The sequence below is a fragment of the Pavona decussata genome, unplaced genomic scaffold (genome assembly GCF_977016875.1).
Source record: "Pavona decussata unplaced genomic scaffold, jaPavDecu1.1 SCAFFOLD_6, whole genome shotgun sequence".
Classification (NCBI taxonomy): Eukaryota; Metazoa; Cnidaria; class Anthozoa; order Scleractinia; family Agariciidae; genus Pavona; species Pavona decussata.
In genome coordinates, this window is record NW_028145430.1 from 1,170,298 (window position 1) to 1,183,734 (window position 13,437).

Sequence of the window (13,437 nt, forward strand, 5' to 3'; positions counted from 1 at the left end):
TAATTTATTACAACCTCAATAACATATTGAAGAGCTTAAGAAACTTGAATTTTTATCATTTTTAAATGAGCTTATTTCATACTGAACAGCAAAAAAATAATTGTTTATAGCCCCGCTTTTATGGAAACACCACAACGGACAGTACCGCACCCTACCCCACACGAGAGATGAGGCCTTTTGTCTCACGTGTCTCTCGTGTCACGCTTCACGGCTCCTGTGCTGTGTGATCGTCACTTTTTATGTGACTGAATTTTACTCCGCTCATTTTCAAAAAAAAAAAAAGTTTATAGAAATCACCATGACATCGATCTTTGAACCCAAGATTGAATGTGTGACGTGTAAGAATAGCTTAGGCCATAACAGCTAGTTGTCTGTCCAAGATTTCCTCACTTTCCAGCTTTAAACAAGGTCTTCCTCTGTCCTCAGTTAATACAACAAACCAGCAACAAACGCAAGAGAGAAAGAGTGAATTGGCAAACTCATTGTTTCCGTGTATCGACCGTGGACCTGAGCTTATTTGATGCCTCACACACATGTACAGATGTTGATTGACTAGGATAACCGTAGTTTATCCATTGTCGAGTTTTTTCATGTCGGTGCAAAAACATAAGAAAATCGTGTTTGTCCTGTGTGTTGTAACATGGGCTGGTATATTCTTTCTAAGTGGGACATTATTCGTAAGGAGAAGATACGATATCGGGATGGCTAACAGGGTAGGTGTTAATTTATAATAAGCCTTGTTTTCACTGGCAATAATTTTACCAAATTGAATAAAGCGTATAAAGGAATAACATCGAGTGTAAACGAGCGGTTATCTTGTTTTTGTTTTTTTTGTGTGTGTGTGTTTTTTATGGATTGTTTATTCAGGGTCTTTATAGTCGAAAGACACTTGAAAGTGATTCTTTAGAGACATTTAAGACCGAGATTTCCTAGTATTTTACTGAATATATGATCTATGTATTTCAATTATTATTTTCTTATTTATTTATTTATCTACCTATATTTTAAACTCATATTTAATTTAACTTACTTATTGCTATTATTCTTAACTTTTTGCATCATTTTTAACGTTGGTGTGATGTCTAACGACCTTACCGTCGAAATTGAATGTAAATGTGAATGTAGTCAGACTTTCAATTGTTCTGAGCGCCGGCGAAGGTGCTAGCGTCAATGGGGGGTCTGTGGACACGGTCTGCCCATGGCCCCAGAAAATGTTGAAAAATGCAAAAACATTTTTGTCTTCTTTATTGATATTTCTTTAAAAAATCAAGATTTCCCGCACAGCCATACTCACCTCTTACACAAAGAACATTATGATCATGAATAGAGTTTGACTCGCAAAATGTATGCATAATTGCGCTGTGCGAAAATCTTGCCAAAATCAGTCTCGCTCAAGTGCTTAATGGTATTTGCAAGTCATTACATTATTTGGGAGTAGCTAATTGTCACGGGTCACAGGTAAACTGTCGTGGGTAAATTGTTGCTAACCCTAACCCTAACCCACGACCTGCGACAATTAGATAATCTCCCACATTATTCATACTCACTCCTAGACTGTGGGATACTTGCACCAAGTAGCACTCTTCCTTTCTGCATCCCCTGCCGTGTCTTTAGCCTCCCATGCAGTCACTTTTAGGAGCATCATATTGGTCCCTCCTCCCCATGACGGCCCTAAAGTCTGGTTTCCTTATGATCACAACAATAGCAAGGGTCACAGCAATCATCGTGCTGTGATCATTGCGATCATATGAAACCAGGCTTAAAATGGCTGCATTGGAGGTTACCGTTGCTATATGGCCCTGACTGGTGTGGTAGAGGAGCATTCAGACATGGTTAAAAATATGGCCGGTTAAACAAGCAGTATCAAATACTGCAATTCATAGCAAGCTCACTGTTAATTTGCACACAAGAAGCTATGTTCAGTTGAAAGACAGAGGGGAAAAGTGGCCAATATAGAGAAGTGGTCTTGCAGGCCTTCCTCTTTTTTAACCAGAACAGTTACTCTCATGGCTGTCACGATGGAAATTAAGACTTCATAGATGTCTGCAAACTCACCATTCAAACTTGTTTACATTCCTGCAATCCAGCCGCATTTTAAGAATTTATGTTGACACACATTTCATTTCAAACAAACTTCGCTGTGGAATCATTTGAATTTTCCCCTAAATTATTAGCTCACTTCATAAGGGTTGAGCTTTCAGGATGCAATTTGTTATAAATGCTCTTTGGGGATTAATTTTGAACTAGCAAAAAACTTGGACAAGGAAAGTGCTTCATCTTGCTTCATGCTGGCTAGTACAGCCCTCAAATAATAATTGGTAACGGAAAACCAGGCCCGATAAGACTGGTAATAATATTGCCAGCTACAGGTGTATCTGAGTCTGCTTCAAACTCAGTGAATTTCTCCTTTACACCCCCTTTAGAACTAAGGTAGTTTAGTTAAATTACCCACCATCTCTCATACAGCATTAGCATAAGTCTCATGAATGCATGTACCTCACGCCAGTGGATCAAAAACATCATCATCACTCAGACTGCATCTCAGACTTCTTGACCTGTAATGTTTTGTGTCGTTTCTGAATCACCCAAACTGGCATGTCAATTATTTGTTTCAGTTTCACACAAAAATATTCCAATATTTGATACCCCAAGTCATGTTAAAATATTATTATTATTATTATTATTATTATTATATTTATTTATTTAAATATTGTGTCTTTTTTTTAGCTGGTATCAAAGCTGAGTTCTTCTCTTCAAGAGCAAATTGATAATTTAAGGTAAGCTACCTGCAGCTGTCTGATAAAATTACCTACAGTATGCAGTACATTAGCCTGTTTAGACTGAAGAAAAGATACAAAAAACAAAGAACAACAAAGGTTTTTATTGTACTTTTTTGTCATACATTAAAGACCTTTGTTGATGTAAGATCCTTCTATGCCCCCATCAACCCCTGGTCTACAAACAGTGAAACCTCAAGGGACTTTTCAAATAATATCAGTTTGCTGATGACTCTGTTTTTTTATAACGTTTTACAACCTAGACAGTAACACATGGTTAATGAAGTGTGCATGGCACCCCATATGCAGTAGCTGTGTTTGTGGTCACAACAACACAAGGCTAGCTAGCTGTTACCTAAGAAACAACATCTCAAAGAACCTATAAGGCCATTATTTATTTAAGCCAAGGAGTTAGGTGCCCAACCTATGAAAATGTTAGGCGCTGAGCTGGCACTGCAAAAAAACTTAGGCACACAGAGCAATTTCTAGGGTGCCACAGGCAACTGGGCTTCTGCAAAAGGCCTTGCACATATATACCTAACATAACTCTGTTTAAAGCCGCCGTTACACATTGAAACTTTTAGCTGAGACTTGTGTGCAACTGCGCTGCAAAACAAGTTTCAGCAGGCATTGTACTGTGTAACATGGTTGGTTTCATGAAACTTTTTCGAACTTCCGTTGCGAGACAAGTTTCACAAAATGTAGAACCACTTTCTACTTCTGCAACGGCTCACAACGGTCACAGTGGTGAAAAAACAAGAGTTTCACCACATAACACCACTTCATGAAACTGGTCTCGTTCACCGTTGCACACATGTACAAGTTTGAGCTAAAAGTTTCAACATGTAATGGCGGCTTAGCTCAAAAGATCATCTCAGTCACCTTTTTTTATGCGGCTGGAACAGTGACATTAACCAAATATTTTAGGCTTTTATTTTGTGTCTGTATAGTAATCATATTTTATAGGATCTTTTCAATATTTTCATTGTAGCTCAGAGATCAATGAAGGCAAGTCTTCTGCCTTGGACCTCACAAGAGCTCTCCATAAGAAGATCAACCTCACACTGTCTACTTTAGACAATAAGATAAGTGCTTTGGAGAAGGAGTTTGCTGAAAAGCGGCAGTTGGCCTTACATGCATTGAATGCTTTGCATCGTGGAACTTCAGACACTAAAGATGAGAAACCTCCGGAAGATTCAAGGACACTGGAGACGAAGTAATATTAATTAGTCAACTTTTTCTATTTGACCCTCTTTAAGTATTAATAATACCGTATTTATTCGATTAACCACCTACGTTCAAATAAGCACCCACCTCAAATAAGTACTCAGCCTGAAAGTCCAATAAGTTAATAAGGGCCCACGTCCCTGGAATAAGTGCCCACCCCACCCCCTCTGGCCAACAAAAAACATTCTTGTACTAGCCCAGTGTGAAGTAAGAGGAGAGTCAGTTGTGTTCCACAATTGGTTTCAGATACAGTAGTCAATGAACTTTTATATTGTTTATGGCTTGTTTATGTTAGCTTTTGCGCTTTGCTTTAATGTCTTGTTTTGTTATTCTCTAAGAATGTCCCTGCTTGCAGAAAATGTTGGGAAAATAATAAGCGCCCACCCTTGAATTAGCACCCACCTCAAATAAGTGCCCACCCTTATGGGCCCAAAATTTAATAAGCACCCAGGGCAGTTAATTGAATAAATACGGTAAGGAAAAAGTTTAATATTGTAAAAGAAAATTAATGTGATGTTTTGTTTAAACCTGGTGAATAAATGGTACAGATGTGTTATTCAGTCAGGCTTACTTGGAAAAAGAAAATCTGAGTTCCCCCATAGGAGTCAAACCTATGACCAAGTCTAATCAGAAGGTCATTATAGGTTTGACTACTGTTGGGAGAACTTGGATTTCCTTTATCAAAGTACATGCCTGCCACTGTCACTAAAAACCCTGTCTAGCTTAATTTGCATCTCTCAGTGCATTGGTTGCTCAAAGGGAATGATAAGAAGGGATCAGCTGCAGTTTCACAACAAGGTGATTTGCATCTCTGATATGCCTTAATGTGACTGCATGATGCAGTTATGAGACATATGGGTCTGTATTGATTTGATTATGTGACTGTGTGATGCAGTTCTAGTCAAAGACCCACATTTCACCCTTGCTCACCATGGAGTCTCCAGTAGCTCAGTGGTTAGAGCAAATTTCAACTAGATCACGGAGGGTCGTGGGTTCAAATGAAATCCCATCTGGAGCTCGGCTTTTTTTTCCAAGTTTCCCATAATGCCAAAACTTATCATGATGAAATGATGTGGTAAAAAAATTGGCTGTGACTCTTAACCTACAGAGGGCCTATAGAGATAAAGTCCAGTGCCAGTCAAACATGTATTGATTCAATGGAACAGTCTGTCGGCAGTGATGTTGAGTTATTTGAGTGTCATGGACAAGAAAGAAATCAGGTGAATACTTGTTCACAAGCTGTTTCATGGAGGGCTACCTGTACCTCTGGGAAATTTTGAACAGAACCTCTTAAAGAACCTCTTAATTTTGCATTTCAGACTATTTTGCCCCATGCACTTGGTTCAAACTTACTTTCACACCTGAGAGGTGTCAATATTTATTTTAAGGAGTAGTTGTATTTCCTGTCATTTTTTTTTTCTTTTTCTTTCTTTTTAATTTGCTTCTACTCAAACAAGCTGATCAGGATTTAATTAAATATCTGAGTGATATCGAATGATAAATTTCATTCCCTTACTATGCAGGAAAAGCAGATTTTAGCAAGGGTTATTGGATTTCCCAAAAAAAAAGAAAATAGGCGGATACTGTGCATTTCTCAGAGATAATTAAGTAAACTCAACAATAATTCTGAAAGCTTTAAAATACATATTAAGCAATGTGTAGTATTTAAGTTCAATTGAAGCCTAATTATCTCTGAAAAATGCACAGTTGCCCCACTGTTCTTTTTGGATTCCAATAACTCTTGCTAAGAGCGGCTCATAAGTCGTGCAAAAATACCTCAGTATCCCTCAGTATTAATAGGCACTATCCTCAAAAAACGCGAGTTTCTCGGCCCATCTCTGTATGCATAGTAAATGCCTGGCAGAACTAGGAAACATTGTTACAGAGATAAATGTTTCCCAGTGTAGCCGCGAGGGAAACACATGTTGCGGAAACAAATTTTGCTGCTCGGAAAGAAGAAAATTTGTTTGCGTCAGGTCAAAAGCAAAAACATTTTTGCTTCCCGGACACAAATTTTGCTTCCGAAACATATGTTTCCCAGTTTAGCCACCGTGAAAGCAATGTTGACTAGTTACCAGTGCTGCTCATTAAAAATGTTTCCTAGCAACAGAGTCAGTTAATTATTGTGCGCATGCGTGACCCTTTGTTTTCGGAAACGTCTTCGGAAACATTGTTTCCTCGTTTAGCCACCAGGGTACCCAGGATGCCAGAGACTTTTCACGCGCGGTTTCTCGCGCGCGAGAAAAAAACCTCTGGTACCCAGGGTACCACCGGGGCAGCAAAACATTTCGTTTGCTTCCCGCTAATTTAGCCACCACGGAAACATAACAAGAAACAATGTTTCCGCAACAATGTTGCTTAGTTTAGCCAGGCCTTAACAAAAGGATGCACCATCCAAAATGTGGGTGGAATTCCAGAGAATTTTGTGCTCCAAAATTTCTTTATTTTTCATGCAAATGGTAATACCCGTGGTGTTCTGATTTATGGTTCATATTAAGTAGACAATAAACAAAATTGTGGCCGAATGGTAGGTTGAATGTTGCTGTGCACAGAGCATTTAATTTGTGTGGGTTGTATAACACGTTAAAACGTAACCGAAAAACAGTAAACTTTCTTCGATCAAAAGCTCCGATGTTTTAAAGATAAAAATTTAGAGGCCAAGGAAGATATAGTGGAAGCATAGGGAGACGTTGGTAAAAGACTGGATAGCTAGATAGCTGGCGGTGTTGCTTACTGGAAAGTGAAACCGTAGGTGCCTCTGAAAGGGGGGGGGGGGGGGGTCTACACATTCCTTTTTCTTTTTCATCGTCTCTCTCTCCTTATTAGGCTTGGAGACACCACGATTCAAATCGACTCATTGAAAATAAAGCCATAGACATGTGTTTACGGGCTGATGGTGGCAGTGATGGAAGCCTGGTAAAAACAGCATCTTGTGATGAAAATGACCCTCAGCAGGTAGGAAGTGTATGTATTCTCGGCTGTACGCGGCAACATGTTTCAAGTCTTCCTTTGACAAAGTTTCTCCTTGTTCAAAAACTGGTAAAAACAGGTGTCCAGCAAGGAAAAAAGTCGCAAAAAAGCGAAACTGGTTCGACTGTAAACGAACAGCAAGTGTGTTCTTGACACGGTTTTTATTAGTAAGATCAGAAAGGTTTACTTTCTCGTATGAACATCAAATTTAATCTTCTAACTGTTCAAAATCCGGCGTGGCAACTTTGGATTCAGGAGTTTGACAAGGGAGAACATTTGCTTGTTTGTCATGTACATTTGGGAGAGACTGTTGCTTTCAAGAAAACAAGGAATTTTGTTCACGATATTGTCAATGAAAACTTACTACAGTGTAGCTGGCAACAAACCTTATTGTGATTAGCTTTAATAACACATATTTATCTTGTTTTATTGCAGAAATGGATTCGATCAAGGCTGAGCTTTATACTGGATGACGGTGCACAAGAGAGCAAATGTCTTGACACTGACTCTGAAAACAGGAAACTTATTGTAAAACTCTGCGATAGCACAAAGGAATCACAACATTGGACATACTAGCTCGATGGAGTTACAAATAGCTTATTTTAGTAACATTATTTATATTTAAGAGTATTTTATAGGCACTTTATACAGCAAACAAGGTGCGCATTAAGAAATCAAAATATGTTTACCAAATGAAAACAAAACAAAGATTGACAAATTATGGAAGTAGTTGTACAGTCACTCCGTGGTGATAATGGCCAATTGTAGGGCGCTTTCCATATGTGAGAACCGACCAGTTTGTACATCGAATGCGTTATTTTGAGGTAATGGTCGTGCAAAATCTTTTAAAATGATCACTTCGAAAATGGTACGCGCTATTTTGAAGAAATTCGAAGGACTAGCGTAAGGATAAAACTTATTCTTCAAATTGGTACATTCTGTTTACGGTCTGGCCGTCCAGTGTTGACAAATTGAAAGCGTCCGTATTTTCGTTCAAAAAGAACCTGGTTTTGGAGGGGGTATTTTATAGGAGGGCATTTTGCGTTTCATTATTGGTTGGGTAAACAAAAACCCCAAAAAACTTGGGCTTTTGGGGAGGGGGAGGGTATAAATTGCATTGAAATTGCACTTGAATTGCAATTGAAATTGCACGGCATTCCAAAAACGAAGAGGGTTATACTATTACTATCGGATAAATTGCGTATTAAAGGTCAGACCGTGCTTCCGTTTGCCCAACTGCTCTTATTTGTGTATTCGTCCCGAGAAGGTTTTACAATTTTAAGATGGTAGTTGCAACATTACTGTACACCATGACACTACGCCACCGCGCCTCCTCCCAAAATGAAGCGTTCACGAAAATATAGCCAAAGTCACATTATTCTAAAAACAAGTGACAACCTGGATAACTGATCTAAAAAAGTGACCCAAATTATCATTTTATATTTATGTTAAAGCCAAAAAGCCTGCTAAGATCTTAAAGACAAGCGTTAAGAGACGCGTTTTTAATAAACAACTTGATAAACGGTGTTTACTAAGTATTTCTATTCACATAGTGACGTCATTTGAATCAAATTTAATTGTAGAGAAGTCGAGTGAAAATGGAACAATATTTCTAAATTATAAAACAGACCGTAACATAACCTGAAACAAAACAAAACAAAGCAGCAGGAAAAGACTAGGTACTGAATACTTGAACTGGACTGGCACGTTTTGTTGATGCAAAAAAAAAATGCAGTACTGTTTATTTTGACCTGCCACGTCTTGACAAACATGGTTCGAGTTATCGAGGGTAAAATTATATTCTTGGTTTTCACGTGACGTCATAAAAAACTGAAATTCATAACAAAACGCAATTTTGGGTTTTTATCTTCATCACATAAAAGAAATATAAATTTCAATCGGCTTGCTTGTTTTCAGCAGGATAGCATTCTTCGTTTTGAAAATAGAGCAGTTTGAATTTTAGATTTTTGCGTACTGCGTGACCGAAGTATTCAGCTGCTCTAAACATGTCACGTACATGAAAACATCGATTTCCCTCGTGATTTTTTAGGTCTGATAAGCTAACATGTAATAGAAACGTCAATGTCAATGTGTGAAAGTTCAGCAGGGAGAAGAAAGGCTTTGAAATAGCCAAAGTGAACTCCAGATGTTTTTGCTGGTTTCCGACCGCCATGTTGGTGGCTATGTTGGTGTCCACCAACATGGCGTCCCATACTAAACTCTGTAATTTTCCGTGGTACATTTTCTCGATTATGAGATATCGCACAGCCCCGTGGCTTTCACACGTTGTTTAAGTATCACTCTTTTCCAAAGTATCAATTTCTTGACTTAATCTATTGAATGGTTGAGGATTTAATTTTTTTACTTGCGTGACGATGTGTGAGGTGAAAACCTGAAGGGAAACGAAAATTGCTTTGTCTCATACCCACAGTCCTCTGGCTTTTTAGTCAGCGTGTGGTCGCCAGAAGAGACTCTGGGGAACTGGAATTTTATTTAAATTTTTGACTGGCTGTCCCGTATCGGCTCGTAACGGCTTCCATTGTTTTACCGCAGAAAACCTGCGGTAATAAAATTCCAGTACCCCAGAGTCTCTACTGGCGACCACCCGCTGACCAAAAAGCCAGAGGACTCTGGGTACGAGATTAGTTAGCGGAAGGTTCGAGTTACCGAGGGTAAAGTTACAGTAAATGTATGACGGAAATGCAGGGAAAATCGATTTTGGTTCGAGTTCGCATTCCCCTTCCCTCTAGGATACTAGGATATTATTTTATATTGTGGTCCCCCCCGCCTCCCGTTTCTCACCCTCCTCCCCACCCCCCCCCCCCACCCCTCATTCCAGGTAATTATTGCCAGTCCCTTATAAGAGGGTGATGGCTTTTACAGTTAACGGTTAAAATTTTGGCCAATTTACGGCTAACGGTTAATTTCTTTCCTTTACGGTTAACAAATGTTAAAAATTAATTTCAATTGTTTTACAAACCTGCCATACGGTCCGCGCGTCTGAAATTTAAATCAACCAATCAGATTTCAGCAACGGGTCAAAACTGAGTTTTCATACGTCATTGATGTCTGTGCTCTGTGATTGGTTGTGCCAAGCAAGAGAAATTACATGAAGTACTTATTGAAAGCGCAAGAGAAATATTTAGCATGGCCTGAAGTGTTGTTTTCTGTTTCGTCCTTTTGATTTTGCCAAGTTCACGACGTAGCACGGCAACTATAAGTATTGATCGATTTACTGCGTCGTTTTGTTTTCGGTCGAATGACCAGTATATAGCGACCTTCGCACGTGAGGTTCACAGTGAAGACTCCGACGCTTTGGACTCGTCGTACAATTTATGGACAGCTTTTGTTTACATTCTGGTTGTGAAATATGCTTTTCAAATTATTCTTACATTTCTGAGAGACTGATCTCCCCCAATTGTGGGAACTGTAGTGTTTAGGGATACAAATTCCCGACCACTTTCTCTGCTAGGTAACAACGAGTATAAATCTTCGAGAATTTTCCACGTCCTCTGCTTGCAATCCTCCTGAAGCACTTGTATTTTAAACCTCAAAAAGACACTTAAAGTGTGCGGCTATTGTCAGTGTCTGTAAAATGTTGAAACGCAGCCCAGCAATAGCTCGGAACGGAATAAGAAGGCTATATCGATCAACTGTGGACTGGACTCTTCGCTCACCGACCAACATAAGTGATTTCATTATAATTTATATAAATAATTTCATTAATTAACTTACTAACTTTATGGCTAGTGTTATTGTCATTTATTGTCCCTACATTTTTTGTTTTGGTAATTGGTGATCTGTCTCAGTGTGAGGCCATTATCCTTATGGCTATTTTAGATATTTTTTACTTTTTATTTACCGATTTGTGCCATTAAATAGTTATAAATAAAGAAATTATGAAAATTGAATAACATTGGTAAATGTATTGCCAGCCAGATCCATCACCCCTTAGACAGGGCGCGTGGGTGGGAGAGTGTCAAATGTTAAATGTCTTTAAGGACGGTGCCTACTATTGTTACTGCGCAAACAATAGTAGGCACCGAGATACTCAGGTTTCCTATGGGTAGTGCTCACTAATACAGGAATATTTTTGCGCAGTTTAAAACTATGTGGAGAAAACAGAACTTAGCAAGTGCTCTTGGTATCCCATTGCATTTAAAATAAAATGTTTGCAATTGGTGGAACCCCAAACATGAGATTGAAAGGGGGGAAATAGACCCCCCCCCCCTCCCCCCCACATTTGAACTAGAGTAAGAATTTATGGATCCCAAACATCAGACATTTTTATCAAGTTAGTGAATGCCATGAGCAAGAGGTGGAAGGTACATGTAGGGCGAGTTTTAGATAGGGTAACAAAGAAACAGCAAAAGTAAAAAGCCAGACAAATTATTAGAAGGAAATGCACGCCTGTGAAAATTAAATTTTTATTAACCGATTGAATAATGAAAAAATGGCCTGAATAACCTATTAATTTTTTTATTGCTATTGCTATTTTTTCTTGGTTCTTGTTGACTTTGTTTTCAGGGTGTTTTTTCTCTTTCTTAGTTATATGGAGCAGTTGTCAATTGGGACCCAGCCCTGTTACTTCCCCCTGCCATACCCCTCCTTCTTTTGTACGTTGTTGTTGTTGTTGTTGTTTTTTTCTGTATATTTTGTTGGCTTCTTTGGCAATTCAATAAAAATAAGCAAAACTAAATAAGAGAAGAATGACTTTGGCAATTACAAGAGACTCGAAACAGTAGATGCAACACAGTAAATAGCCAAACATAAATATATCGCATGTGATTGATAACATTTACAGTATATTTTATTGAATAAGGGATGGTAAACAGGAGCATGTGGAGAAAGCTACAATCAGTTGGGAGGCTGATAATGAGGTTGATGGGAATACTGGCTATGAGATGAATGTGTTAGCTGTCAAACCTTTTTCTAAGTAGCTTTTGTGGATAAGTACTGAAGGATATATCCTTGCAAAATCCCATCAAAGACCTTTCTGAAAACCACGTTAAGTGACCGGAAGCTTCCTAATAAAAGATTACTATTATTATTGGGCATCATGATGTAGCCATTGTCAGAAATTTAGTATTAGCTCGTCACATCCACAATTATAGTTTGGGTTGTTCCTTGTGCATTGAGTTTCAAACATGATAAAAAATAATGAAGTGCCAAGAGTTGTCTGGACATGTAAGATTGATAACAATAATTATTGCTGAACACTTCACTACTATCAGTTAACATAATTTATGGTTTTCTTTAGTGTTGGCTTTAATAATGAGGAACATCAAAAACCATTCAAAAACTCTGGGTCAACAGAAACATATAATAATTGATGGGATTTAGAATTTTTAAATTTATTATTCTTGATTTTTGAACAATCTGCAGTTTTATGAAGTCCACTTGTCTGACAGGTGTGTAAAGTATTAATAAAATTATAAGGGAAATAATGCGAATTTGGGGCTTAAACTTATTACTGTTTTGAATCAGGGTTTGGATTATCTTCATAAATCTGAATAACAATAACAGGAATCAAGTCTAAATTAATAGGTGAAATGTTTAAATGTACTGAAATAGGTGAAATTTTAACAACTAGCTACTAATTAACTACTAACTAGCAATAGAGTGATTTGAAAGTCTGGCCCGCCTAGATTGGCACTCGCTACCTGTGGGCCAGTTCACTACCTAATTGTTCTTCTTGGTTGGATTTTTGAATATGAACTTGAAACTCAGAGCAAGAGGTAGATATTTATAATATTTTAATTGGCAAATATTAGAGGTACATGTTGTGCGAACTCAGTTCCCAAATCTGGCCTGGAAATGTCTGTTGTGAGACTCAGATTCTCAGCTGAAAAAAGATACTGACGGCTTACTCGCTGATAACTCACAACAAGCTCGGGGCGGTGATTCGAAAAAAGTGAGTAATGCATGCTATCAACCATTAGAACCAAATGAAAAGTAGAAATTGAAACTTTTTCGCGGATACATCATGAAGCCGCAAACTAAATCATGCGTATACAGTCGTGTAAATAATTTTATTCTGTATACATATTTATTAACTTATTTAGTACTATATTTTATATTTAAACGCATAAAACAGCGCAAACTGTTTAAGGAGTACCTCATTTAAAAGCACTGCCCGCGTCGGACGGCAGCGGTTGTCACGTCAAGGTTTTTCGCTCTCCTTCTTTTTAACGCTGTGAGGTGTTATTCACTAAGTGAAGCTAAGTGGCTGTGTGGAAAGTTCCAGAATGCTGGGGAAAAATATCTAGTGGTTTCCTGTTTGCTTTAGGTTGGAGAAATAGGCCATTTTCGGGAACTCTAGAGCGGCTGGAGCGGTGATAAACAAAAATTCGATAGTATTGTCATTTAGTCCACAGTGAAGTGTCACTTGCTAATGACGTAGGATAACCAGTTTTGACTGCCGCTCGTACTGTGGGCTCAAGCTCCGTATGGCAGGAAGTTT

The 13,437-nt window shown here is 38.4% G+C and overlaps 1 protein-coding gene across 1 annotated transcript; it reads left to right on the top strand.

The window, feature by feature from the left end:
• Positions 1–252: 252 nt before the first annotated feature.
• On the top strand, positions 253–8,501 carry LOC146489071 (uncharacterized). Its single transcript, XM_085106183.1, has 6 exons — positions 253–713; positions 2,728–2,777; positions 3,769–3,993; positions 5,113–5,224; positions 6,831–6,959; positions 7,410–8,501. The coding sequence occupies exons 1-6, from the start codon at positions 591–593 to the stop codon at positions 7,548–7,550; spliced, it is 780 nt and encodes a 259-aa protein (XP_084962309.1). The 5' UTR covers positions 253–590; the 3' UTR covers positions 7,551–8,501.
• Positions 8,502–13,437: the final 4,936 nt, after the last annotated feature.